The following is a 26,430-nucleotide window of genomic DNA, read 5'->3' on the forward strand; positions in this document are numbered from 1 at the left end:
CCTTAAAAACCAGCTCAACAATTCATCATGCTCTAGATATAGAATAGGTGAATATAATTTCATCTCAAATCTCGAAGTGTATTGTCTAACAAAAAGTATATTAATAGACACAAAAAACTAAAACTACCCCAGAGGTTAAACATCCTGAAACAAAAGAAATTTGGGGACAGGGAGTATTCAGGTATGGGGTAAGCATATAGAAACAAGCGCTATCATGTTAGTGGTGTCTCAATACCATAGCTTTAGTGCTGTGACAAAAACTACTAGCCCGATGAACAAAATGGACAAAAGTGTCTATTGGATCTCCCCATCCTCACCCAATTCGCCATCTTCCAGCTCCTCGTCACCACTCCGTTTCGATCCATCGCGGTGATCTTTTCTGTGTCTTTTATGTCTGCTTTCGCTGTCTGATTCGGGTGAATATGCATGCTAAAGGATAGATAGAATAACAAGGGTATCAGATTATTGCACTGCTAAGCCATCCAAATACAGAGGGGTGAATATGCATGCTGAAGGGTCAAGGTGATTGCTTTACCTTTCTTGACTTTCTACGGTCACTGCCATGCCTGCGGGACTTCTTTGTCTCCTCTTTATCTGAACTCACATCATCAGCCGTGCTCTGATGCCGCTTCCTATGCTTCTTCTCTTTCTCCTTTTCCCGTTTTCTGTCATCTTTGTATCCATGAGATTCCACAGAATCCATATTTTCAGTAGTCTCTTCATCCTTTCTTGAATTATCTTTCCCCTTCTCCTTTTCTCTGTCGCAGTCCCTATCTTTATCTTTCTCCTTTCTTTCTTTATCTTTTCTCTTGTCTTTCTCCTCCCGCTCTTTCTCCTTTTTCGTCTGCAAAGAAGCATATGTGGGAAACAGTTAGTGGAAATTCATCAAAGTGGTAGATATTAATTAGTTGAAATTCCCAGACAATATTCCAGCTAATCAGTATGTTCGGCAATACATTATCATCTACAGTACAGTACAGTACAAATCATGATTTGAAATGTTTCCACTACTTATGTGGAAGGCATCATTTGTATTTTGTATTTTGTACCATCTATATGTATTTACTCCCACTAGTGATGTGGAAGGCACTCTACAAATTAGGCACAATGCCGGATCAAGTAAATTCTTAGAAAAAAATCACATCATAAGATAGCTAAATGACATTTAAACCAATCTAGGACGTGCTGAAACATAGACTGGCATACGTTGAACACATGGAACAGGCCAGCAAAATCTAAAGGATGTCATTTGACAAATGCTCATATAATTGAGATTATTATGATGACAAAATCTAAAGGATGTCATTTGTACAATATATTGATAAATAGAAGGTTTACCCTAAGCATCTATCCATTCCCAGATGTAACAAGAGAACCCAAGGAAAAATCACAGAATGCCAAGGAATAGTTGCTATTATACATATGTGATGCAATTACTCCTCAAAGTTCAGTTTAATTACTGGTCAAAAATATTTTTCCAGCAGGTACATAAATTTCAGTTTAAGTAATCTGCAATTAGATAATTTAAGCAAGATGAACTCATGTTGTATCTAGTTTTTAATTACCTTTTCTTCCTCTCGCTTTCGCTCCTTTTCCTTCATCTTCTCTTGTAAACGAGAGATATATTCATCAAATACTTCTCTGCAGAGGTCTTCTTCTCCCATGGACCTAGAGAACACATAACAAAATCAGATGGAGAAAAATAATTAGTATTCCTCAAAATCGATCGAGGCATTTCCTAACCAATTTTAAAAAGTGTACCTGTACTCTGAGCTTTCCTCAATTAGTGGTTTGCATTCCTCCCACGTGGATAGCATATTTAATTCCTAAGATGAAGTAAATAAAATGTAAGAATAAGTTAAATTATGAAAAATTTACTGGGACAAGAGTAGATAGAAGGGAACTAAGTATAATTCCTTCCACCATCAAGCACATCTCTAGTACCTTTATGGTGCTCAATTTATCAGTTAAATCTTTGGCTAGACGTTTACGTTTCTTAACCTCTTTCTCTTCTTTCTCTTTAGCTCGATCAATAAGATCTTTGTATACTAGCTGCCAATATCACATGGACGCAATTAGAAATCTCAAATGAATGCAAAGTTCACAGCTAGCTTCAAATGTCCAAGTAAATTCAAAATATCAAAAGTTGAGATAAGGTGGCACATGGAGAAATAAGCAATCTAAACTTGAAGAACCTACACGTCTTGAAGAGAACAAGATTTTAGTTTTTTTTATTTCAGAGCTCCCATATCATGAGTAATACAGAGAGACAAGCAGACACGCGCTCATACACAAACAACAATAGGGAGGCATTGTGTAATACTCCCTCTGTCCCATAAAAACATGCACTAGTCCATGGGCACGGGTTTTAAGTAATCCAACATTGTTTGTACTAGTAGTGGAGAAAGGGTCTCACTTTAGTGTTACTTGTATCTTGTATTGTGAGTGGAGAAAGGTCCCACATCAGGGGTATTTGTTAAGATTGTAAAATGAATTGTAATAGTAAATTAGTAAGGTATTATTGTAATCCCTCCGCGGCTCCGCCCCGCCATAAGCGATTTAAGAAATTGATATTTAAAGAGTTAAGTAGAGAGAGTAAAATATGAGATAGAAAAAAGTAGAGTGAAGAGAGTGTAAAGTAGGTGAGAGAATAAAGCAAGAGAGAGAAAATGTATTATTTTTTGCTAAAAAGGGAATGACCCACTTATGGTGGGACACCCCAAAAAAGGAAAGTGACTCGCTTATGGTGGGACGGAGGGAGTAACAATTTATGGTGGGGGTAGTATGCATAAAAGGGGAAAAAATGAAATGTCCGTGTGTTTATGGGACGAACGAAGAAGTGTGCATGTTATCACGGGACAGAGGGAGTGCATTGGTGGTAGCCATTGTAGCTGATTCAATTAGAAGTTAGGATAAGGATGATTAAAAATTCAGGTCTCACATTCTATAGCAAAAACAATGAGACAGCCGATTTTGACTATCAATGGTAAAAAATGACTGTGAAACCTTTTGTTTAGGAAAATGAGTAGTGTTTCTCAAAAAAAAAAGAAAAACGAGTAGTCAAAACACTGATACCTGCAAATTAATGTCAGATATGGAGGACAAAACAGTATTATCTCCAAAAGAAGACTTAAAGTCTTCAAATGTCCACGTTGAAGCAACTGTAATCTAAAATTGAGAATAAGCAATAGGTTAAGGTTCAGACTATCAACACAATAATAGACTGAAAGGAGGCAATGGAAGTCACACAATTCTACCTTTTCCTGCTTCAAAACATCCTTTACTTGGGTTTTGTCTTCATCATACTGCACACAAGTAAAAGGCACCAGCAGAATACATGGGGTCGTTAGCCATCAAATGAAGGATAGCCAATATTGAGAGAAAGAAGTATATAAAGTGCTTACTCAAGCAATATATGCTGAATTTAATACCTAATAAAATTTATAAGTTGCTCAACTGAAATATATGCGAGTATAATTAGATTTTCATTGTGTAGCATCAAACATTAAACTACACAACTAGTTGCAGACTAGTGACGATAGGTATAAGTACCTTTTTCTCCAATTCTTCTGTTAGATCCTCAAACAAATCTTTGGGGGTGGAACCAGTAGTGTTTGATGCAACTGCCTCATAAGCCTCAGAATCCTTGACCTTTATAGATAATGGTAACATAAACATAAAAAACAAGAATACAAAAACATATAGTAAATAAACAGAAACCAAAACAGAAACAAAAGACTAATCGACTCTTATAAAAAGGTGCTAATATGTATGATTAGGAATGAAGACAATGTATGTACTTTTTGACAATATTCCCGCCAGGATGTTTTTGCTGTAATAGTGCCAGCAGCAATATGCTCCTCCAACATCATACGAAATGCATCACGGTTTTTACGCTCAGCTCGTCTAAGTTGTTCCTTGATATGCAAAAAATTATCAGAATCAAAGCAAACATGAGCAGAAAAGATTGAAAAGAAGCATATACATAGAAATACCTTCTGTATCTTCTTCTGCTCTTCCTCCTCCTTCTCCAAATCACGAATATAATCCTGCAACAGCAACATGCATAGGCAGTAATTATTAATATGGTTGTAGGTTCAGATGCAGGACATGTTCAAATAACTAATTACTTGATTGAAAGGGAAATTGCTTGAAGGCATATTATGGAGACAATAAGAACCCCTTACATAGAATGATGCCTTATTATCAATCATAATTCACCTGAAAGATGTCGAGCCGATCTATTTTATCCAGGCGTGTACACCGCTCATCATCTTCCAGAAGATCTTGAACCTTCCGCCACTGGCTATCCACCTGATGTAAAAAATAATACTTTAATATGTTAGAATGGATGAGGCTGCTACATATGAAAAGGTGAAAAGCTCAATAACAAAGCAAAGGCACCTTGATATAATCACATGATTCCAGAAATTGCCTAAATTCCAGCCTGTTTCGACGAGCCTCCTCCTGAGCCTTTGCCTTCTCCTGGAACAGATAGCCACACACATAAATATGGAACACAAGCTCAAGGCTGTTGCAGATGGACTGTCATTGCAGCTTATGTAACATGCGATAAAAGTTGATTAAAACCACACACAACTCAATAGTACAGCTTGCCTTTTATAAATTGATTCTTAGATATTGAAGAAGTAGGCAGCGTGTAGATTGTGTTTTGCAGAACTCAACTCATGCAAGTTATATCAGATATCTGATTTACATTACATCCTCGAAATTGTATCATCCATACCAAAAACCTATCTTAAATATAAAGACCACAAGAATACTTCCATTGAAATCCATGATTCATCGCACAGAACAAGAGCTGTCCCTCAATCTCTGAACAAACTCATATTCTTATATTCATAATTCATAAATTATACTCCCTCCGTCCCATAGAAATAGACCATTTGGTATAGGCACGGGTTTTAATGCATAATTGGTAAAGTAAGAGAGGTGAAAAAGTAGTTGAAATTGTGTAGTGAATAGTGGGGCACATAAATAATAAAGTAAACGAGAAGGGGAAAAAAAATTGCCATAAACGGATATGGGCTATTTGTATGAGACGGACGAAAAAGAAAATATGGCCTATAAAAGAAAATATGGCCTATTTCTATGGAACGGAGGGAGTATAAAGGTGAAGAGCAGTATTTAGCCTGATATTCAGACAAATCCAGGTCATTGTCTCTAATACTACCATCCAGCAATAATTTAACATTGGTGGCTACAGTGTCTTCCCGTATATTCTAAAATATTACTTCAATAATTTGAAGAGATAATAGGATGTAAGCTTCTAGAAGATGTTTCAACACTCAAAAGGACAATAAGATCTATTGCGCACCTTTTTCTGAAGGTCCACAAGATAGTTTCTAAAGAGATCCTCGCGATCCACTTCTAGGTCAACAGCCTTGAACCGGGTATCATCTTCAAACATTGTCACTGCTTTGCTGGTTGTGGTACAAGAAGTTAGACCAAAAAATCCTTGAATAAAATCAGAGCAAGAAAAAAATAGAAGTGTGAATAACCTCCATCGTGTGGATGATGTGAGTTCTTCGGACTCCTGAGGCAAATAAAAAAAGACTAAATAAGTCTCATACAATATGCTCAAACAGAAACATGCTGTCCATGGGCGAGCCATGTTTCTATATAGAATGATAGAAACCAAAGCAAGAACCAAGTTTTATATTCTGAAGATGCAAAAAAAATTGCTCCAAGCCAACACGTGTAAGATTATCAAAAGATACATACTCAAAATCACACAATAATGGCGAAATGTACAATAAGTTTTTAATACTTACTTCCAACATCTTCATAAACTCCTCCTTTGCTTTTCTTTGTCTGAGACGCCTCTCCTCGGCCTCTATCTTTTTCCTTTGCATTAAGTACTGCAAAACAATGCAAAACAAATATCAACAATAAAAACACTTTACACTAAATAAATCATACCTACAATATGCAGGAAGAAGTGAGTAATTTATTCACAAGAATGATTACCTCATTGAATGCTTGCTTTCTTTCACCAAGCGTTTTCAGAGCACCATATCTTTTGTCATTAATTATCACCCTCATAGCCTGATACAGCATTGTATATCAACATATAAAAAGTTTAAAGAAATTATAGAAGAACAAAGCAGAAAATTCAATCCACCTGGTCCCAGGTCCAATCAGCCTCCACATTTGCAGACTCTAATAATGCTTTAAAGGCATGTTTTGCCTCCTGGACAGACAATTATCATATATACCTGTATAATGGTAGTGGTAATAATTGATGAAGCATTATAAAGTAAGTACCTGCTTGGTGGCATATATGACAGGTTCATCATCCACTGTTTTCTCTTCAACCGGTGCCACATTTGTTTTAGCTGCAACAGCAATTTCTTTTTTCTCTTCCTGAAAAATGGACGGAAAAACAATTATCAAAAGGTACTTTTTGCTGAATAATAAGTATACCAGAAAAATTGTACTCCATCTCTTATAGTCTCATGTCTTCTTCAACAAAAGAAACTTGCATGAACTTGGAGAGGAATGACTACAATTTGAAGACTTTTGCGAGGTAAAATAATACAACAAAAAAATGGAAAGGGGGGATTGTGAGAGAAATAAGTAGTGGTGCAAAGAAAGCAAGAAAAATGTTTAACCGATTGAATTAGCAATCTCAACAACTATATAGCACCAGGGTAAGAGAAATGGTTTGCAAATAATGCCTCAATAAACTAGTCATACCTCTCCATCTTGGACCGAAGCCCCAACTGAGGGACTTGACCCCACTTGTGATGAAGGAGTTTCCAAGCTGATCCTGAAACATTTCCAAACAGAAACCAATGAGGCCTCTAAACACCTGAACAGAGATCAGCCAAATAACTTCATACATAGGCCTTAACCTCGCGCTTGACAATTTAACTGGAACATCAGAAGGGGAGGATGACACTGTGTCTCCCACTGACACTCCAGTTGTACTTGCAACAGGTGTCTGCGCTACAGGTGTGACTCCTGTTTCAGAGACCAACACAATGGGAGATTTAGTATCAGAAGCAACTGGAGTAGCTGGGACAGGACTCGAACCCACTGCAGCTCCTATTGATGTAGTGGAATTTGGCAAGTTGTCCGCTGCAGGTGGTTGTTCACCAGAAGAACCACTAACTGTGGGTGGTGCAGAGCTAGCATTCGTTTCCGGCCGTGATGTCTCAGCAGCAGCTTTTTCAGCCTGTTCACGAGCCAACTGGAAGCACAAGAGTGAGAATTAGTTCAACAGAAGGAAAAGTAATACTCCATAAAAGAAATTATTTCCATACAAACCTTCAATTCATCGGGTATCGTCCATTTTGATTGCTTTGTCTCCTTGTTGTAATAATACCTGTGAAGTACCATCGAGATGTGATAACTTTGCATGTATTACTTGACACTGAATACATATTGTAAAGGATATATTCAATTCAGTAAAAAATATTGAAAACTTGCGAAGCCAAAGGGAATCTAGTCAGACTCACTTTCTACCCTCAGGAGTAGTGAATTCCTTCCAAACACTTGATGCATCAGCTCTCTGTCCAAATAGATTTTCTCAATCAGATAACTTGCCAACCAAAGCAGGTAAGAAATATCATTAGAATCGTCGATTCAAAATGAGGGTTGTCCGTGCATAACTTGGGAAATTACATAGTAAAAATACTTAGTACTAGTAGGGTATAGGATAAGAATCACCCCCTATAAAACCTAAGGTGAGAAGAAACTCCCAACTAAAAGAAGCAATGCCTAACGATAGTATTCATTAGTAAAACCAGTGCATTTAGGAAAATTGAGATAGTCTATAATGTCTTGTGGTTCCTAGTTTTTATAAAATTGAAAAATGACACAGGCGAGGTAAACGAGATTCAGTCCCCTATGTCAAATTCAATATCAGTAACCCTTCAATTTATATGCCCATGCATGATATTCACAGCAGAAGCTTTTCTCCCTATATTTTATATGCCAATTGCTTTTATAATTCTTCAATTTTTCTTCCCTCGGGCGACAAATGTCGAGAGAACTTCTGACAAAACAATAAGGACGGAAAGTTCGCAGTCATTTTTTGAACTATTAATACTCATCCTATGATCATCAATCACAACACACTAGACAAAAGATCCAACAGTTACACAATCATACAATTCTACCACACCCCCATACTCTCAATTTATCATATCGAAGAAAAGCATACAAGGAGTTCTCCTCAAGCAGCAAACACTATCCAAAAACCACCACACTCTTGCCTTGAGATCAATGGCAAAATTATTATTTCCTGTGAGGTCATGAATACTAATAGTCTAGTATTGATAGATAAAAATTCTTTAATTTATAATTTTCTAGATTTGAGCATGCCTTACATGTGTTAATCCAGTTCATTGAACTTGATGATATCTTTTATACCGGGATCTAGATTAAAAATCACCAACCTCATTGCTTTTATTATACTTCATTATGGCAAGAGTAGCACTAAACATTCAACATAGTTGGGGATAGATAACATTTGAAATCTTAAATACATCAACTGAGACAAATTTCAAATGATTAAGTATTACTCAATGTGAATGAAAACAAAGTGCCTACATAGCCATTAAAATTCTAAAGTTCGCGTATTTGAAGAATCACAAGTCAGCAAAAAATAGTGCACTACAGAAGTTCTATGGTAGTCAGCTAAAGAAAAATAATCAGAATCAATTCATCAAGCACTAATGTGCCGGTCATACATTCAACCATTAGGTTAAGACCTGGACCTGTAGTGCTCTATGCATGCCAAATGCAGGAATTAGATAAACAGGGTACCACCAGACAGGTATTGCTAAAAAATATATCAATCTATATGAACATGTAATTAAAAAACTGAAGGAAATAGAAATATATATATCATTGAAGTTATGTTGATATAAAAGATGGATGATAATAATCAAGACCAAACTTCATATAGCAATAAAATGTATATTTGCACTCCAAATGGACAATTAACAAAGCCTATATTCTTCAATCAATTTTTGGCAACACCACTCAACCAAACAGGCCTATATTTAAATAAGTAATAGACCTTGTACTTTTCAATATAGTTGGGTACTGTTGCACCCACAGGTCACTATCATGAGAAATTTAAATCCCAACATTACATTTATATGAAAATAGCAAATTGTTGCCTGCCTTGAGAAAGTGAAACCGTCTTCACATTGAGGACAAAGAGCAGTCGTTATATTCCCCTGACTTGCCATGACATCTACAAACCATTGAAGGACATGCAAATAAACGAGAATACATAAACGAGTCTACAATTTTCAGTGTCCACAACATAGGACAGAGTTTGCACGAGATCAGAGCAAAATAATTAATGACTCAGAAATGAGATAAAATTTATCAAGAATCTCTTGGGAATGAAAAAACTAGATATTCACTCACCTCTAGAGGGGTCATCAACTCAAGAGGCTTCTCCCAACTAGACTGCTTTGTAGCCTTGTTGTAATAATACCTGAGCAGATACACATTTGCATATACCAATTAGAGAATATGGCAGTAAAAAGTGATGAAACCGCACCCATAAGATATGCAAATGCAGACACACTAACAATAGAATTAATATTTAACTCTTACAACAGATGAACCCAAAACTAACTTAGGCCTTCTAATATGTGAAATAGTGGCAGATCAAGCTGCCACAAAAGTCAGACAGAAATGTTTGGTAAAATCATCAAATCACTGAGAGTATGTCTCCTTAACAAAATCAAAGAATCAAATTACCTTCTGCCATCAGCAGCATCATATTCTTGCCAATCAGATGCAGACTGTTGGGCAGAACTAGATCCATTAACAGCCTTCAAAAAATAACAGAGTAAGGTTAAACCCATGCCAAGGGTAGCATAAAGGAATAAAGAAAAGGACTATGCTAGTTCAAATTGAACAGTCGTCAAGAACTTCCATGGAAATTTTAAATAATGCATCAATGGCACTGTGGAAACAGCATTGCAGGCAACTAAAAGTTGAAGATGAAAAGGTGAATGAACCACAACTTGTTAAGGAACATTAAATATACCAAACTAAGGAACATTAGATACCCCCTGTGAAGAGGTGGCAACGGCGGTGCGGATCTTGGATGGCTATGATACAACCCAACCCAGACCTGTTAACCAACTAAACCACAAATGGGTATGATATGGAATCAGGGTTGGATTCAGCATTATACAAATCCCTGATCATGGTTTAACAGACCCGCGTATGTCATAATTCATATTTGTAGGTATTGCATCACATATACAGGTCATGACATGCTTCATTTATATATTGAATTTAGGGGAAAATTTGCTAATCATTGATAATATTGGCCGATACAACTGTTCAATTTTTTAAATATGTCCACTTCATATAATAGTGCATACAACAATAAAAATGTATGTCCAACAAACAAGCTTCACGACTAGCTCTACCAACAAACAGGTAAGTTAGATAATCTGAACAACCACAATCCACAAGCCTCCAACCTATCAACGTTATCAGAAAGGCATTCCCTAAGTCAAACAAAAAAATAGGGCAATCCCAAATCGATCAACAAGCCGTGTACCATGTTATGAAAATAGAGTAAGAACAATGAAATTGTCACGTCCGGACAGAGTGGCCATGCAACATAAAAGAATGAAAAAGCCATTCAAATTGCAAGTTAAGTGTTAATAAATGAGATTCTATGATTAATTATGCAGACATAACTGAAAGGGGGATATAAAAGGAACTTAGCAATACATCAACTACCGATGATCAATTGACTTTTATACATGTCTGAAACTCTAATTGGTATAAATAGTAATTGTAAGAAAAGGATCCCTTTGGGGGTTTAATGTGAAATAGAAACAGGTTAAAGACACTCACTGGTACAGTTGCAGTGGTGGGGAAGGATTCCAAGCTGCCTTGCTGCAGTGGTGCAACAACAGGAGTACCTTGATTTGAATGCATCCACGGTTGTGCCCCAGCAGAACCAACAGGCATAGGCATTTGGGAGGAAGGTTGGAACTGGGGTGGCATGCTGATGCCTGTCTGGGGCAAGCCAAACGAAGATGGAGCATACTAGAAGAGGAATAAAATAAATAAGATGAAGAAAAAATAGTATTCATGAGACAGATTCAATAAAATATTGGCATATTTTCTTACAGTATGTGATGATGAATATGGAACTCCCTGGCCTGGAGGAGTTGACTGAGGCTGTGCCATGCCTGATGGCATAGGCATACTTTGAGGATATGAGGATGGAGCACCGTGGCCAGGTTGTGTAGGCCGTGGCATAAACTGTTGCATTGGTTGACCTTGACCTGGAGGCATTCCCATATTTTGTGGTTGTCCTGATGGATGGAACTGTGATGTAGTTTGTTGCGGCATAAAATGTTGGCCTTGTGGCGCCTGTGCGGCAGGACGGAACTGTAGCAAACATACATTTCAATGATGCAACCGCCTTGACATAATTCTGACACAGAGAAACAATATAACAAAATATTCTTCTTTACTCAATATATGTTCGAATTACATACTTGCATAGGATATGGAGGAGCAAAATTCTGAGGAGCCATGGATCCAGACGCAGGATGTGACCAATGTGGCTATTAAAGAAAGCAAGTGTCCAAAGAGATCAATTTCACAAATAAAAATAAATTAAAATTTAACAACCTCAAAATGAACATAGTAAACAATTCCCAAATTGATTATCTAGTCACACTTCAAAAGGAAATAACTGAACTCCACAACTACACAACTACAGAGTCCATGTCCTAGTGCTAGCCATACACAACAGCATTACTACAAGGATTTCCCAAATTTAACAAGAAATGCTCCGGAAGTCTACCTGTGAACCAGATGGAGGCGGGTTACTCGCCATGCCTGCGGCAAGTTAACTTCACAAACCTGCACGCGAGAACACCTTAAAAAAATTATAATTGAGCAACATACAACACATATAGATATGGAAGGAGAGAGAAACAGTTACATATCCATAATCCATAATCAAATGATTAGCAACTAAATGCATTTGTTAGTGAAACAACAAGTCATCCTAAACTGAACCAAAAATATTCCACCAATCAACGATAATCAACTGGTATATGTTTATTTACCGGAACAAAAACAAATCGACGGGAATAAACAGTTTCAGATAGAGAAATCTCTTGTCCGGTGAGATATAAACCCTAGAGATTCGATTCAAAGGGGTCTCGCGAAATGTTCAGTGAGAATTGGGTGACAGAGCTAAATGGGTCGGGCCTAATACCCAAAATCCGGTTCAACGCCCATACCCGACTCAAGCAAATCTATAGAATAAGTACAATATATGTAATAAAATGCAAACTTTAAATATTGTACAAACTTCAAATTATAATATGTATTATTTAAAAATGTCAATAAATGACTAAATAATAGCAACAGAAAATATCAATACAGTCCCAACTATGTTCGACATCAAAATCTTTAAATTTTATTATGTGTACATTGTGTTTAGAGTTGTCAGGCCTGCCAATATTTTGGCCCGCCCCAGCCCAAACTCATGTTTGAGCTAGGCCGAGCTGGGCTTTTATTAATTTTTCTAAGCCCAGCCCAGGCCCACTTGGCAAGTGGAATGGGTTGGGCCCTGATAGAGCTTTATTTGAATTTTTTTTAATTATATAGATTAAAGAGATTTTAAAAATATTATGTCTCACTTACACGAAATCTACATTGAAATAATGATTAAATTGCTGACTTTGTATTAATATCATTTTTCACATTCTTTAATCTATCTAAAATTGCATAAGAAGAACTAGATGATAACATAAAAGTTATGAACTTAGTAACTAATAAATTTAAAAAATCCTACTCCATAATTATTTATTAGAGATTGAGGTTTGAATACCAAAATATGAGTACTATTTTTAAAATCAAACTTCACAATCATCCTTTATACATCTTGGACAAAAATAAATATAAGAAAATACAATAAAGATGGAATATTGTATTCGTCTGGATTTAGTTGAGAACTTGTGTATATATTAAATCCATTCAGTGACATCTAATGAAATTGGAACAATAGAAAGAATATTAGCATGACTCGTGCACAAGATTACGTGCATAAATTCAAAATATACTATTATTAACGATTAATTACATTAAAAATATTAATAATATAAGGTGGGTCTCTGATGGGCCGGTCCTAGGTCGGGCTTGGGTTTACAGAATGGCCCAAATGGAGCCCACTTCAATCATTGAGCCCGGCATAGGCCCGCTCCGTTTCACTGGTGGGCCGGGCTGAGCCGGCCCAGTTGACAACTCTAATCGTGTTAGCGTTATGTTGACACTGTATAGAAAAATTTGGAGTTTGTACAATATATAGAAATTATCTGAACCAGTTGAAAATTCTAATTGTGTTAACATTATATTGACACTATATAGAAAATTTTGGAGTTTGTAAAATATAGAGAGTTTGCATTTTATTGTTTAGTTTGCAAATTAAATGTGTAAAAAAATTTATCCGGAGGGGCCCGCACACGTTTTCATAGTTTTGATAGGTTAATTGAAGCAATCAAAATAGTGGGTTCATGTGTTGTTAGGTTAATTGAACCAATCAAAATAGTGGGTTTCTTTATTTGCGTTAAAAGTCAAAGGAAGATAATTTAATTTGATTAGCTAATTACTCTTAATTAATTAATGACCTAGCTAATTACCTTGCAAAACTAACGCCATCTTCTCTTTGCAAATTGCAAACTCTAGCGCTACAATCCCTTTCTCCCTAAATTCATACGTAACAATGGCAAAATCCTAACTTTGAACTAACGAATTGTTGGTTGAAACAGACACAAGGTAAAGAGAGAAATTGCTATAAATCAGCATACTAAAATAGCAATTATCATCGTCACAATGCATGTATGAATGGATCGATGATTATTGAAGGAGTGCTTAGCTTGAAATTAGTCTACGGTGAATTGGAGGAATTGAGATCTTGATTATTATTCTGTCTGCGCGAATGTGGCAAGGAATACCATCAACGATCGGGTAAGAAACGTCAATTGAATCATTACGAGTGAGTTAGTTTTCTCGTTACGTTCTTTGGTCAGAGGGCAAACGATAGTCTTCACAACCAGTCTGGAGCTTATGTGGGGCGCTCCATCTTACCATTTTGGAAGATTGATTTTTGGCCTTTTCCCCGCTAAGATATGAAATCATGTAATTTGAATTCATTTTTTCATGTAGAAAAAAAAAATCATGTAAACCTAAATAGATGTAGTAGTAGTATCAATTTTCAGTGAGGATGTGAAATTGGGTTCTTGTGAAGATACGATTTTACTATCACACAAAAATAATATTACTGTCTCTATCTTATAATATCAAATTTTAAGCCTTTGATATAATACGATAAAATTAGGATTTCGTTAAAATCATCGTTATATTTTATTTTATTTTGTAACAAAATAATTTTAATTGAGAGATTTATTACAATTTAAAATTTTTAAGACAATTTTGGTTAAGTAGATCATACACCTCAATAAAATACCACACCTTTTATTATTATAAACTCAGTACTATGAAAAATAGGATTTGCACTCCACTAACATTCTCACCAACTATTTTGTATATTTAATGAAACACGCATTGAATTGGGATTTTAAATTTTGGAAGGAAAATATATATGTACAGTTAATACTGTTGATTGTTGTGCTATGTTGATAATTTGGTAACCCTATGCAGAGTCACTTTTTTAACTATGTTGATTGTTTTATACAGTCGATTACTTCAGATTTCATGTAAACACAGTATTCCCTCCGTCCCATAAAAAATATCAAATTTATGGGACGGTACAGAATTTTAGGAGGTTTTGTTTTATGTGTTAAATGAAGAGAGAAAATATAATTTTTATATTTATGTGATAGAAATTTTTTTCTGAAAAGAGAAATGTGATATCTTTTGTGTGACAAATTAAAAAGGAAAATGTGACATTTTTTGTAGGACGGAGGTAGTACCGTATAATGATTTGTCAGAATCCACATGAAAGTATATTTAATTTGAGTACTATGCGTTTTTACCAAAAGATGTGGGCTACAATATAACCCATCATTCTAGAGAAGCCCAAAATACAAGCTCTCTCTCCTCAATAGCAAGGGTTTTCGGAAAATACAAAATGAAGAGAAATTTTTTTATTTATTTTTATTTTCATTTATACATCTACAAATTTTTCCTCCCTCTATTGTTATATAACTTATGTTGCAATCAGAGAATTTGGTAGGGCATTGTCGTATTATTGATATAATTGTGGTATTTGTGCTGCGGAAGAGGGATTTATTTTGTTTTGCAAATTTAAAAAAAAGTTCGGATAAATTGACAATTATATATAGGATTTTACTAGTAGTACTATATTTATGGCTGAATTTGTTTGATTAGTAGGATTAATTTATTTTTGTGAGCTTTCCAATAAGTAAACAACATTTGAATATGAAGGAGATGGTCTAATTCGTAATATGGCAAGTAAGCATATTGTGAGCTGTATGGGTGGCCTCTCCTCATATTGAGCTTTGGTGGCGTTTTAAAGCCTGAATTTCAGTGAATATATACCAGAAATGAGGGTTACGCACACCTCCATATTTGATCATGCATGATGATGCCACATGCTTATTCAAAGCTTGTCCATTTGCAATGTAAAGGAATTTGTGCCCTTTATATATGTTGATTATATTTCTTGATTTCCTCTGGTTTCCATTGCCTAACTTTTTGTTGTTGGTCATTTTCATCGATTTTCATTAGCTTTTATTCCCCTCGTCCTAAAAATTTGACATTTATTTCCATTTTTGTTCGTCTCTAAAAATTTTTCACCTTTTACTTTTTCCATTTTTGATAAGTAATCTCATATTAACTAACTCATTCTCACTCATATTTTATTATAATCCTACATTTTTTATAACCTGTGTTGAGTTTAAGTAGTAAATTATAAGGGACGGAAGAAGTATTGTGGAGTGGATTTATCTGTTATTCATGCTTGTGCTTCGTGATTATCCTAATCATGTTGAAGAAGCATCTTTCATTATTTTCATGAAACGGAGCTATCCCTTTGGAATCAATAGAAATCGCTAAACAAAACCTTTTTATTTAATTTGGGCTTGTGGAATTGGAACTAGAGCTTTTACATCTAAATTCTAATGTTTGGTATTGCTAAATACTTAAATTTGGAATTGTAATTTAATAATTTCTAAATATGTTATAAAATTGGGCACATTTACACAACTTGCTCTATACATACTACACATCGCACTACATACTTTTCTCCAGAAAAAGGATTTAGAATTTTATCAACACATTGCACACATACACATACTACACATAATTTTGCATTGCAGAGAATTCTACACACAATTAATATCAGTAAAATACCCCATTACGTGCTTAATGTCAGTTTCTATGATATTTAAAGACTTTTTGCCATATACTTAGCATTTTGTATAGAGTCACTTTACTAGTATAAAATTTGTAAACTTTTAATTGCACCACGTTAGTTGTATCCAATCTACAACTATGACATGCATAATTATTTTGTACAGTATGTAAAGTAGTAGATTCCTGTGTTAAATCCTTCATGTGTTTGATCTTATCGTCTGTGTTAAAACAGACGCCTATGACATGTAATTTTCTTACTATTTGTATATTCCTAAATTCTAATTTATTTTCATTAATGTTGATATAAAAAATTAGAATAACTTGCTACATTTAGAGAGAGAGAAAACATAGGAATTGTAAGTTTTTAGTTAAAGTATATTCCATGCCCGAATAACTCATAATGAGGAAAAAAACGCTAAACGTTGTTTGGTTTGTGTCGGTTGAGGTTGTGGTTGTGTTTTATGATGGTGAGATGATATTTATTTTATCTCCATTGTTGGTAAAGAAAAGTCATAAGCTGGACCACAGCAGCCTATATCAATCTAAAAAAGATTTCCCAATAAGATCTCCATGGTCCAAACCTAACCTACTAACGCCAAATCCAGGATTTTTATCCGATCTTCGACCTCAGACATTAATCACTCAACCGTTAGACAAATGAATATTCGTGACATAAACTATATACACAACCCATGAACCGATATACACATACAACCACAAAAAGGCATTGCTAATTTGCTCCCCTCTAACCAAACCTAAAACAAAATCATGAGCTCAAACTCAATTCTATCAAACAGGGATGCACACCTATTTAGATAGATAACAATGTCAAATACTACCACACACAGTTTCAACTAATGCAACCAATATATAGTAGTACTAGAAACAGCAAGCCCAACTACAAACTAAAAGCAAGAGTTGATTGTGTGAGCATTTGTGCTTTTCAGAGTGCTGGCAGGGATGGATTGATGATCCGTTTGCAAGTAGAGGCGTCGTCCGAGGGCTGCTTGCAGTGCTGCTGTTTGAGAGGGACGTGAAGGTGCCCCTTTGAAGAACCCCGGTGGGAGACAAGTCCAACCAGGGGCTGTCCCATCTCTCAATGAGGTTTAGCTGTTTCGCGTCACTAGTGCTCGTTGTGTTGTGGAGGACCTCCCCGAGAGGCCCTCCTATCGAACTGGGCTCCCACGAGATGGGAGCCCAGTTACTACTACTAATACTACTACTCTGCCCATTGCCTAATCCCAACCCCATCTCAAGCTCCCCTGATCCCGGGGCAGAAGATGTCATGGAAAAGTCCGAGGGGATGGAGATGGAAAGCTGTGTCCGGTGCATGTCTCGGTCAGGCTGGTCCATGAACTGGCGGAGCTCGCTCGGCCTCAAGGGATTCAGGAGCAAGTCGGAGTACACGAGCCCAAACTCTTGGTTTTTGGAGTCTTTGGGTTTGATTTTGGGGAGTGTGGTGGTGTGCTCAACAACACTTCTGCAAATGGAAAAAGATCTGTCAGTGGAAACTATACGGCTAAATTTTCTAAATTTCGAGTTCAAGATTTCGCAAACCTAGTGGTGGTGGGCTTCGCGGAGGGGCCGGATTGGCCTTCCACAGGCTTTCTTGAACGGTGGCGGCCTCGGTTCATGTGGCGCTCGCAGTACTTTTGATCCATGATCGCGTCCCGCGAGCACCGCCACTTTTTTCCATCGGTTCTCCGACACCGACCCGGCTCCGGGTCGGTGTTGGAGAATCCCAAATGGAAACCACTCCATCCCACTACTCATAAAAAAATATATAAGTTAGTTTGAGCTAAAATTAGTGAATCTCAGTTTATGTATAATAAACCAACTCAAGAGAGAGAGAGAGGTTACAAGGATTGGATCTGAGGGCAGAGAAACCAGAAGCTTCAAAAGCTTTTCTAATGGGATTGAGGAGATGAGAAGGAATGGGAACATTAGCAGTGATGTATTTGTAGATCAAGGCTTGGTGCTCTAACTCCATCCATTGTGATGGAGTGAATGGCCCTCTCAAACCATTTATCCCTGTCCACACACACTCAAAAAACTGTGAAATCTTGAATCCCTTTCCTTTGTACTGCTAGTGTATTATCCAGTCTTAAAATAACAAAAGTGAAACCACACTTACAAACATCACAACTTACTCTTCTCCAACAGTGCAAAAAAAGTGCCTCCAAAATGGGAAAAAAGAATGTGAAGCATAAAACCCAAAAACAGAGTGGATAAGATGATGACACAAAGCATACTAGAAAAAAAGGTAACAAGATCTTCAAATTTCTCCAAAAATAAAAAAATTCAACTTTACCTGCAATTTTTTTTAACTTAAAAAAAAAGGAATAAAAACTCATCATGTCCAAGTCCAACAACTACACTATAAAAAAGGGAGATCTTTACAAACCCCATATCAAATTTCTTCCCAAAATCCCAACATTACATGCAAGAAAATAAAATAAAAAATGTGATTTGTACCTGCATTTCTAGCAAATGCATTGGATGAGTAGTGATGGTAAGGCAATGTGAGCGGCTGTGGGTTTGGAGAAGAGAAGCTGAGCATTTCTGGGGAGGAGAGATTACAGGTGTTGGATATCCGAAGCGAACCCTCGCCGCAAGATGAAGTTTTGGGCATCTTAAACCCCCTTAAATCTTCAGCATTTATTGCTCTATCTTGCTTGAGAAATCCGGATCCGTAGCAATATTTGTGGTTGTCGGCATCAGCATCTGCGCCGCCGCCTGTGTCTGAAGGGAGGAGGGCGAAATCCATTGAGAGAGAGAGAGGATTTAGAAGGGGCCAGTGTGTTCGGAGACAGGAAGAAGCATTTTGGTTTCTTTTTTTGTTTAGGAGACAGGTGTTGGAGTGTTTGGATTTAGGAGAGTAGAAAAGGGGGGAATCGCAGTGGTTCTTGATTGATGTCTGTGAAAGGATAAATTATTGGGGAGAGAGAACGTTGTCTGATTGGTTTGTGACAAAACTTCACTATAGTTGTAATTTTGATTTTTGCCCCGCAGGAGGTGTTGTATCTAATACACAAATAAAATAATATTTATTTATTTGATTTTTTTTATTCACTTCCTGCTGTGCAATTTGGATCCACATCTAGTTGTAAGTGACAGTACTACTTACTTCGACATCAGACTCATCTAAACAAAGTATACACTCCTTTGTAGATAGATCCTTCCTTGAGCAGCACACATCATATTATTCTAACTTTATTTACCGAATGTAGAAAAAATAAAATAGAGATTAAAGTATTTTTATTTTTAGCAATAAATCATTTTAATTAGAACACACCAAAAAGAAAAAAATAGGTAATCTTTAGTGGAACAGAGAGAGTATTATATAAGTAGGAGTATAATTTAATTCACTAAACTACACTATCTAAATTCTCATGCCAAAATATAAACGTTTCACATAGGTTAAGACAGAGATTGTAATTATTCTTTTAATCTGTATGTAAAATCATATCTTTAATTCACCTAAAATTTGAATATGTCAACTTGTATGATGAATCATGAGTAATACTCCTCCATTTTGCCACAGTTAAAAGTGTTTTTTTTTTAACAAAACTAAGAAAAAAAATGTTTATCGTGTTAAATGAAGAAAAAATAGAATAAGAAAGATATAAAAATAGATAGAACAAAATAAAAAAGTAAATAAAATAAAAAGCATTAAGAAAAAAGGAAAAAATAAGTAATTTATATAGAAATAACTCAATTACGATTAAATTTAATAGCTCATTTATAATGAAATAGAAAAAGTATAAACAACCGTCATAAATTTTTATCCATATTTTCATGTAGTGTGCGGGAATCAAAAAGCACAATGATGAAATTGATTTTTTAGTATTCAAAGATAAAAAGGATGAGAAACTAGACATTGTTTAAATGCATATATGGAATGAGGACATGCGTCACACACACCTCGGAGTACAAAGATTGAAATAAATGAGAGCATAAAAATTCAGAAAATTTGAAAAAGAGAAATGATAATAGAGGAGGCTTTTGTACGTCACTGTGAAAACATCACATTTATTTCACACGCGCCCTAACTCACCGTGTCAACTTTCTAGTACTCCATTTGTTCCATAGTAGTAAATAGTAATAGAGTCATTTTGCAATTTTGGTACGTTGCATAATAATTGAGTCATTTTCCTTTTTAGTTAGTGAAAGCCCTAGTGGTTGTCACGTCAGCATGCTCTATCTTTCTGCAATGGTGAAGCCCTAGTGGATGTCCTATCTATTATTCATTTCTCATTTCAATTTTAAATCATTGTTTTTTAATTTTATTTTTAAATACTAAAATACCGAAATATATTATATTAAACACCACAAATGCAAAAAAAAAAAACTACATTACTTAATTTTTTAAAAAAAAACTACTATCATACTTAGCTAAAAAAAACTACATAAAAACTAAAATACTAAATTAAAAAAAAAAAAACCAAAGTAGTCATCTAAATTTAACCTCTGGCTCAAATTCTTGATCATCTTCTCAGTCCTCTGTCGGGCATCAGGATCGGTTTCCTGACGAAGGCTGTTTTGGGCGTCAAGTATAAACCTATACTCAACCACCTCGCGAAAACCTATGAACTCCTCGATCGCTGAGGCCATGAGCTGAGCAGATGGAGGAGGCACAGCCTGCGGGGGAGCCACCGATCCAGACGCGCCCGCCTTCGCCTTTCCTTTGGCCTGGGCTTTGGCAGCCTTGGTGCCAATGGGACGTCTAAAAGTAGACGTAGGCGTGCCGGAACTCCCTTCCGGCTCGGCGTTCAGATCCACAGGAGATGGGCAGCTGCTCGTGTAACCACCAGTGGCGGTGGTCTTCGTTCGCTTTGTAGCCGAGGATCCCACCGGTATCCTTCCGTTGAACTTCGGCTTGTCCTTCAAGATCAGCCAAACATTGTACAGCTTGAACTGCCCGAACCGCTGTTGGTACTCGAACAACGACTTGTTGAGGACATCCTCCATGCTCTCACCGCCAGCCCTTCCGTCCCTGTTCTTGTTGTAGATATAACAGAAGTTGTTGACGTGGAGCTTGATCTGACCCCACTTGCGCAGCTGAACCTTGCTCCGCTTGAACGCCCACCTAGGTTTCATCTCGTTGTAGCGTGCCTCAATGCGATCCCACATCCTGGCCGAAGTCTAGTTGTTGGAGGATATCGAATCCTCCGATATGTCGATCCAACACTGAGCCACCTTCACGTACTCCTCCAACTCGTAGTCAGTACGCCTTGTGGCGTACTCTTCGTTAGGCTCGTCGGATGGGAGTGGGACTGGGACCGATGGTGCCTTTTTCTTTCCGCACCATCTTCTTCCTCCTCCTCGGCAGCAGCGGCGCAGGGGCAAGAGGTTGCCCACAACTAGCCTCCATGTCCTCAACCCGATACTCCTCAGTGTCGATGAATGGATCGAACTCAGAGTCCGAAACGAAAGTGGATCTTACAGTTCCAGGCGTCTCAACCCGGTAGTCTTCATGTCCGGGCCACCAGGCGCCACCACCGCCGCTGCCAAACATGGGCATACCGTCGTCGACATTATGGGGTTTTGGAAATTGACTCGGATCCATTCTTGAAAGTGTGGATATTGAGAATAGAGAAGAGAAAGTGGTATTGGTGTGTGAAAAGTGAAGAAAAATTGGGTATTTATAGTGGTTTAATTTAAGGTTTAAATAATTAAAAAAAAATTAAAAAAAGGAAAATCGTCCGATCGGGCTAGGGCATCGGGCTGCAGTGGATGCCTGATCTCACGCCCAATGGATCGGGCGAAAGATCGGTCGCAACCGAACGCTGGGTCGTCCTCGGGCATGCTCGACGTCTGCAATGGTTGCCCGAGCCCGATCTCGGGCGATCGGGCGTGAGATCGGGCATCCATTGTGGATGCTCTAAAAGTCAACACATTTTTTCACACCTACTTTACTCTTTCTTACTTTTTTCTCTCTTTATTTCTCTACCTTTTTCATTTTCCATTTTATTTTCCCTTTACTTAACTCACCTAACACAATTTTTCTTAATCTTCGTGCCGAAAAGAAACTCCTTCATTACTATGGAACGGAGGGAGTATTAAAATTTGACCATTTTTATGAATCGAACGAGAATATTTTTATGTAAATGAACAGTATTTATAAGACTTTATTGTCATCTAAATTATATTCCCTTTGTCCGTGAATAGGTGTCTCATTTTTCCAGTTTAGTTCGTTTGCGAATAGGAGTCCTGGTTCATAACTACCATAAATGGTAAAAAGAGCTCAACTCACTTCACTCGCATATCATTTAAAACTAATATATATAAGTATGACTCATATTCCACTAACTTTCTTCGACCTACTTTTCTTAACATTTCTTAAAACCCGTGTCAAAATGAAATGGGACTCCTTTTCGCAAACGGAGGGAGCATGGGTGAAAATTCAACACATTTATTTATGAACAGAAGGGAGCATCGCTGCTCCTAGGGATGTCAATCGGGCCAGCCCACTGGGTTTCGAGCCAACCCTATTCGGGTTGCGGGTCAATCGGGTGCGGGCTAATCGGGCTGTGATTTTTTCGGGTTACGAAAGTTCAACCCTAACCCTAAAAGCTCGGGTTTCGAGCTAGCCCAGTGGGCTAATCGGGTTGCTACCGATACAATTAACGTGTGATCAATCCAATAAACAATGGTGAAAATTAGTTATATTTACAAATTGTAAAATACTTAATTATGATAAATTTGAGATATATGCTTAAACTCAAACATAAACATGATCAAATACTAATATTTGAGATTTATGCAAAATAAAACATAAACATCAAGAAATTTTAAAGCATGTTTTAGAAATTTAAATATATTTTTAGTGAATTTGAAGTTTCTAATTTATATAGTATCTATTATTATATTAATAAAAACTTATATATTTAATATATAAAATTGAAAATTATTTTTTTAGTAATCTATATTATAAAATAACCAATGAAGTGTTGAATTAGAGTCAAACAAATAGAACGATAGAAATTTTATCGGGTTTTCGGGCCAGCCCATCGGGTTTTCGGGTCTGGCCCTAACGGGTTGCGGGTTAATCGGGTGCGGGCTAATCGGGCTGTGATTTTATCGGGCTAGAAATTTTCAGCCATAACCCTGTAAATTTGGCGGGCTATTCGGACCGGCCCACGGGTTGCGGGCTACATTGACATCCCTAGCTGCTCCTTTCTGTTGCTCCACTACGGATGCTCTAATGTCATCCATTTTGTTGATGTCGTGCATAGGTGATTATGTTGATTTTTATTGATAAATGGATAGAAATTTAAAGGTCGTGTTACAGTGGATTCGAACTCGAGACCTTCGATCCAAGGCATCAACCATTCTATGATCACTAAGTCAATACGAGCACACTGATTATTCTTTTAGTTGTGTTTGTTGTTGTCGTCTATATATTTCGCTCGTCAAGTAAATCGAGTTCTAACCATTTTTTAAAACATATTGATGAAATTCTATATTAACTTTTAATTAATACCTAAGAGCATCCACAATGGCGGCTAGCCGATTCGCGTCGCTAGCCGGCGTGCCGATCGGCCAGCGATCGGCTAGCGCTATTTTTTAATTTTTTTTATTTTTGAAAAACTATATAAACACGATTTTCTCTCTCACTAAATTTCTGTACAAGAGCAACATCTAGCGATGGACAACAACAACTAGGCTCAATACAATATTAAGACCTAAAACAGAAACATGTCATAGAGTGGGGCGGTGGCTCGTGTGTGGAGGCCCAACAACAACAGCGAGACCCCCGTTCGGCTAGCGGCAAACTATAACGGATTCAAGGCATACTAACATTTTTAATGTATTTTTTTAATAAATTAGTGAGGAGTAGAGTGGGGCGGTGGCTCGTGTGTGGAAGCCCGAATTTTTTTTTATTATGTAATTTTTTTTTGATTTTTAGTTAATGTACTTTTTTTTTATTTAAATAAAATTAACAATTTTTCCCGTATATGTGTCGTAAATTTAATTCCGTATTTTGTGTTTAATTCCGTAAGTGTAGTTGTTTTTGAATTATTTTTATTGCGGCAATGGCCTATGGCTGACCTAAATCTGATGTGGCAGGTGGATTTTTAATACTGCTGACGTGGCAAAGAAAAAGAGTGGCTGGCCTATTTCTATTGTGGATGGTCTAATAATTTTCTTACCAACTAGCAAACTTTGAGATCTACCCCCAAACTCCACCAACTTGTTTAGTACCCCCTGTTACTTCTTCTTCTTAAACTTAAAGATGAGAAAGAATGGAGGTGGTCCATGTTTTAGAGATTAAAAGAGGAGTATGTTTTTAGTGTATATACTATTTGGCTGTCCAAACTTGACAAAGTTGCATTTGTGCATATGATGTCTCAATACCCCACATGCAGGAGCAGGACACGTAACCACAAGAATAGGCCACTTTTAATTTCTCAATCATTAATTGCAAAATATACTCTGTTTCAAATTCTAACCTTGGTTAAATTAAGCCTAGTGAAATGTGGCTCATTAGGTTGACCATTTTGATCAAATTCCAAAGATTTTATCTCCATTTTCTATCCTTCAAGACTCCAACTAGTTGTTTTAAATTGCCCAAAACCCTAGATCGTTAAACAACTAAAATAACACTGTTAATTAGTAATATAAAAAAGGTCTAGTTATTATTATTACTAATAATATTATTTTGAGTAGCAAATACTAGTCCATAAATTAGTGGAAATTCCTCAGGGAAGTGGGATTTTTTTCAAAACTCTATATATACTGCTCATTGCACTTCGTTTCATTTGCACCACGAGCGACCGGCTAACGCATGTATTATCGTGCACAACATGATCGTCGAAAATGAAGGCCTAAAACAAAAACATATCATACCGTCGGGCCGGGGGCACTCTGCCCCGCCCCACCCCGGACCCCAGGCAAGGGGGCGTAGATCCCCATTCGGCTAGCGGCAAACTATGGAGATTCAAGGCATACTAACATGTATGGAGTACTTTGTTTGAATCATTTGTTTTAATTAATGAAATTATTATTGCACTTCTCCATCAGTATTCATGCCGAATTTTTAATTCTGTATTTGTGAATTTGATTTATTGTTTATTATTGTGCTTGTCCGGCGGGATGTCCTAGTGCTTGTCCGCTATTGTGCAGTGGAATGTCCTAGTGATGTGGCAGTGCAGTGGGATGTCCTAGTGACGTGACATGAAGTGTTTTTGGGATGTCCTTGGGCTTGTCCGCCGGGATGCCCACCCCTATTGTGGATGCTCTAAGACCATGTTTATCGGTGGGGGTGGTCGGCCTCCACCTCATTTTGCAATTTTAAAAAAAGAATTGAAATGGGTGGTTTGTCTCGCTCTTCGGCTATGGTCTATTGGTTGCCAACCATCGACCAGACTGTCTCTCAAATGTGTGTTGATGAATCATCTAATGAGATTGTGCCACATGGCACAATTTCATTGGTTAATATTATTTTTTTAAAACATGATTTATCTTTTATATATTATATTAAAAAATTATACCAAAATTGATCATTTTTAATCCTCTATAAATAGAGACCACATTTTTGTTATAGTTTTGCACAATTTTTTAATTTTTTTTTTAATCTTTTTTATCTTTTCTCCTCATATAATCCTTCTTCTTTGGTATAAAATCTTAAGTACGTTGTAGTCCTCTTTGTTGTTCATCATGGATGATGACGAGAATAACATATTCTCAGATTCTCAAAAATTTTATTCGACCCAAAATTTCAATCCTTCTCAAGATTATTTCCTAACTTTGATGTTTTTATAATATTTAGTTTGTCATTTATTATGTTTTTTTTATAATTTGTATTATGCAATAATAAATATTTCATTTAATAATATTATTGTTAAAAATAATATATAATGGTATGGTTAGGTAGTCATTGATAAACCATGAAAACATACGTGGTTGGGTTGGATGAATATTAATGATGTGGAAGATGATATTGAAGAGATAGAAGTGAATTAAATATTTAAAAAACGGATGATTAGATTGAATTGAGTGGTTACTGATAAACATGATCTAACGTGAGATCGTGAACAAAATTTATAT

General features: G+C 36.6%; 2 protein-coding genes across 3 annotated transcripts; both read right to left on the bottom strand.

Moving 5' to 3' along the window:
* Positions 1–37: 37 nt before the first annotated feature.
* On the bottom strand, positions 38–12,238 carry LOC125193989 (pre-mRNA-processing protein 40A). 2 transcript variants are annotated; one of them, XM_048091973.1, is made up of 30 exons: positions 12,102–12,238; positions 11,834–11,892; positions 11,523–11,591; positions 11,149–11,412; positions 10,870–11,064; positions 9,751–9,824; positions 9,412–9,481; positions 7,485–7,537; positions 7,294–7,351; positions 7,060–7,216; positions 6,879–6,987; positions 6,721–6,793; positions 6,289–6,387; positions 6,146–6,214; positions 5,992–6,069; positions 5,796–5,882; positions 5,523–5,557; positions 5,339–5,444; positions 4,405–4,485; positions 4,222–4,314; positions 3,996–4,049; positions 3,801–3,917; positions 3,553–3,651; positions 3,258–3,305; positions 3,076–3,168; positions 1,945–2,052; positions 1,762–1,826; positions 1,566–1,668; positions 536–844; positions 38–429 (listed from the first exon to the last, which is right to left on the bottom strand). In XM_048091973.1, the coding sequence occupies exons 2-30, from the start codon at positions 11,864–11,866 to the stop codon at positions 295–297; spliced, it is 2,934 nt and encodes a 977-aa protein (XP_047947930.1). In that variant the 5' UTR covers positions 11,867–11,892; positions 12,102–12,238; the 3' UTR covers positions 38–294. The 2 variants fall into 2 exon arrangements, with proteins under 2 accessions (XP_047947930.1, XP_047947929.1); XM_048091972.1 differs by having other exon boundaries at positions 6,879–7,216.
* Positions 12,239–17,011: 4,773 nt separating this feature from the next.
* Positions 17,012–19,341, bottom strand: LOC125192959 (growth-regulating factor 7-like). Its single transcript, XM_048090644.1, has 4 exons — positions 18,853–19,341; positions 18,238–18,408; positions 17,935–18,142; positions 17,012–17,857 (listed from the first exon to the last, which is right to left on the bottom strand). Exons 1-4 carry the CDS (start codon positions 19,142–19,144, stop codon positions 17,257–17,259), a joined length of 1,272 nt encoding a protein of 423 aa, XP_047946601.1. The 5' UTR covers positions 19,145–19,341; the 3' UTR covers positions 17,012–17,256.
* Positions 19,342–26,430: the final 7,089 nt, after the last annotated feature.

Source organism: Salvia hispanica, chromosome 6, assembly GCF_023119035.1.
Source record: "Salvia hispanica cultivar TCC Black 2014 chromosome 6, UniMelb_Shisp_WGS_1.0, whole genome shotgun sequence".
NCBI lineage: Eukaryota > Viridiplantae > Streptophyta > Magnoliopsida > Lamiales > Lamiaceae > Salvia > Salvia hispanica.

Excerpts from the sequence above, each read along its gene's own strand:
- LOC125193989 (XM_048091972.1), bottom strand. The coding sequence starts at position 11,866 with ATGGCGAGTAACCCGCCTCCATCTGGTTCACAG. Across the intron at positions 11,065-11,148 it reads CATATTCATCATCACATACT|TATGCTCCATCTTCGTTTGG; the intron begins GTAAGAAAATAT and ends TTCCTCTTCTAG. Across the intron at positions 3,169-3,257 it reads ATGTTTTGAAGCAGGAAAAG|ATTACAGTTGCTTCAACGTG; the intron begins GTAGAATTGTGT and ends TCTCAATTTTAG.
- LOC125192959 (XM_048090644.1), bottom strand. The coding sequence starts at position 19,144 with ATGGATTTCGCCCTCCTCCCTTCAGACACAGGCGGCGGCGCAGATGCT. Across the intron at positions 18,143-18,237 it reads TGCCCTCAGATCCAATCCTT|TGGGATGGAGTGGTTTCCAT; the intron begins GTAACCTCTCTC and ends TTTTATGAGTAG. Across the intron at positions 17,858-17,934 it reads GCGAAGCCCACCACCACTAG|AAGTGTTGTTGAGCACACCA; the intron begins GTTTGCGAAATC and ends TTCCATTTGCAG.